This window comes from Gavialis gangeticus, unplaced genomic scaffold (assembly GCF_001723915.1).
Source record: "Gavialis gangeticus isolate Ggan-Ray unplaced genomic scaffold, GavGan_comp1, whole genome shotgun sequence".
Classification (NCBI taxonomy): domain Eukaryota; kingdom Metazoa; phylum Chordata; order Crocodylia; family Gavialidae; genus Gavialis; species Gavialis gangeticus.
In genome coordinates, this window is record NW_017729031.1 from 59,905,277 (window position 1) to 59,907,941 (window position 2,665).

General features: G+C 41.1%; 1 protein-coding gene across 1 annotated transcript in view; it reads left to right on the forward strand.

Moving 5' to 3' along the window:
• The window catches only part of AGPS (alkylglycerone phosphate synthase), a gene marked incomplete at its 5' end in the record, with an annotated part of 110,510 nt that overhangs the window by 11,827 nt on the left and 96,018 nt on the right, over nt 1–2,665 (forward strand). The window contains one exon of the mRNA XM_019523004.1: nt 1,242–1,313. Within this exon, the coding sequence (XP_019378549.1) occupies nt 1,242–1,313 (72 nt within the window). The remainder of the gene's footprint in view (nt 1–1,241; nt 1,314–2,665) is intronic.

A 2,665-nucleotide genomic window follows, 5' to 3' on the forward strand; every position in this document is an offset into this window, starting at 1 on the left:
GGCTTGGCTTTGGCTTCAGGCCTAGCGCCAAAACCAGAGCTAAGCCACTGCATACCCCAGGCTGATGACCAGAATTCAAGATGAGGCTTTTTTTCCCCATGCTGACGGGGGGTGGGGGGGGGGTGGGCAGGGAGGGGCTGCTTTGTCTTGGATTTGAGTAAATACAGTAGTTAACTCTGTTTTTTAAAAGCTAAAGAGCATGGTCCTGGTTGAGATGCATATTGTGTTGTAACTCATTTTGGTGGGGTCTGATAAGACACATGTCACTTTATTAGATATCTTTAGTTACAGCAGAAAAATTGCCTCTGTTTGTAATGGAAAACTGATGATATGACAATGTGGGTTCTTACTTGAAGTGTAACTTCAGAGCTACAACTGAAAGTAGTTTTTCCTGCTCCTATTCCATGTGCATCTGATGATCACTAACAAGTTGTTTTGTCCTTTCTGTACTTGTTATTTAGCAGTCAACTAAACTCATTACCTAGGGCATGGCTGCTTTGCATTTCCAAAGCAAAGCAGTGAGTTTGCACCATAGCTTTTACCTTCTTTCCTGTCCTCTACAGTTTCTGGGCACAACACTTAATTTCTCCTTTTGGCTTTCCATCCATTAGCTTGTCTGTTTTCACTTTCTTGCCTTTAGAAGAATGCCTATACTGTGATGCAAAGAATATATTCTAAAAGGAAATGGCATTTAATGGTAATTCTTGTATTATGATGTTACTTTTAAGACAGAACGATTTTAATGGTCTGATACGTAACTCTTTAAAGAGACTCTTAAGACATTTCTCTTTCAAAATAACAGCCATCTTTCATTGTTCTTTGTTAGCATTTATATTTGAAATAAACAAGACAAAAACCTTAATCTTTTATTCTGTACATGGTCAGCTGAACTCTCCTGCCTGTCCCTCTTATTTTGAAAGTTCCCTGTTGATAGTATTCCATGGGTAGGTCAATAATCTTTAGGTTTATTTTACTTAAATCTGGGGCTGCTTCCATCTTCGAATTACTTTGCTCAATATATTTGTGGTGCTGTCTCATTTCAACAACTTTGGTTCCTTGAGCCCAGTTATTCTGGGATGCGTCATTGGCCCAACTTCTTGAAAACGGACTACTGCTGCTTCTCCAGTGCTCTTGTGTGAAAGTAGTGTCAGGCCCTAAAGAATTAGGAGGCTACTGGTATGTATGCTTATATGAAAGCTAGCTATTCAACATCCTGTTTTACTTGTTTTCTATTCTTTTAGGTTGCCATGAAGATGTAATTAAAATTGTGGAACTAGCCTGCAAACACAATCTTTGCATAATACCATTTGGTGGTAAGTATTATACCTTTCTAAACAGATACGTAACTTTCTTATTGAACACTTACTTTATCTTTATAAATTCATCTTAAGTGGCTAGTGTTGCATGAGGTCAGTCTAGTAAATCAGTCACCTCCACATGTATAATTCAACCAGTTAGATTTGTTGAATGTATGTTTACAAAGTGCTGTTTAAGAACCAATCTTATATCAAAACTTTGGTGTAGTTAATTGCAGTTTTGAATGACAGATCCACTGGCATGTACATATACTATGCTCAATTTACTAAAAACTGATGGAAACTTTTTGTGTCTGTCAGTACTTGAGAGTGCTTCTGTGTGTAAGAGAAGCAGTTCTTTTTGAGAGAGTCTTTGCATCCTTTTGTTCTTAGAAGTGCACCAAACTGAAGTACTGCCTTGCTTTGGGAATCTTTAAGACTTAAACAGATCTTGATCTGCATTCAAGACTTTTTTTCTTGGTAATTTTGTCAATGGTGTAAATATGGAGACAGTAGGCAGTTACTGTTTTGATTCATTGTTCTACCTTGTTGGATCATATCTGGCTCAATTCTTAGGCCTCAGCTTAGGTGCCTGAAGTGTGGCGTGCTCAAGGTATGGAATACCTTGGACTATGGCTTTGCAGCTAGGCTTAAAAAAGGTAGACCTGCTGGGATATCCTTTCTGAAAGAAAGTGATATGAACCAGCCCCACTGACTATCCCCACAGAAATGGAGAGGTTTTTTCAGGCCTTGTTTGGAGCAAACAAAAGATGGTTAGTTCAGGTACTGATGCTTTCAAGTTTGCAAAACATTTGCAGTTTGGCCTTGAGGTCCCATCATTTGCATATCTGGTACCTGGGTCTTGACAGTGTATTCCTCTCCAAGTGGGCCAGCATTCTTGAGCAGACTCCTCTCTTTAGGAATTTTTCAGTGCTATGGAAGCTTCTGGCTTTTAATGTCGAGCATCTTATCTAAAACAAGTTCTCAGCTGGGCCTGACATTTTTTGGTTACGTTATTTGTGCTCATCCTGTGACTTCAAGTATGCAAGGATAAAATAAAATTGGGCTATTAGTTTGTGCTGGAGTACTGTCATTGCATTATGCTCTGCCTGGATCTATTGGAGATCAGATCATTCTGCCTTTCTAATTTTCCACTGTTACATGCACCCCAGGAAGGTATGGGGGGGCATGTACCCCTGGCTCTGCACATGGGGTGAGGACAGGCTGCTGCTGTGCGGGTGAAGGTGCAGGTTGAGGCCACAGTGGCATGGGAGTGGAGCTGGGGCAGGGGCTGCCCAGCTGGGGTTGGGTACAGGACTGAGCCGTGGGGAGGGGCTCCCACTGCTACACGCACCCTGGGACGGCATGGG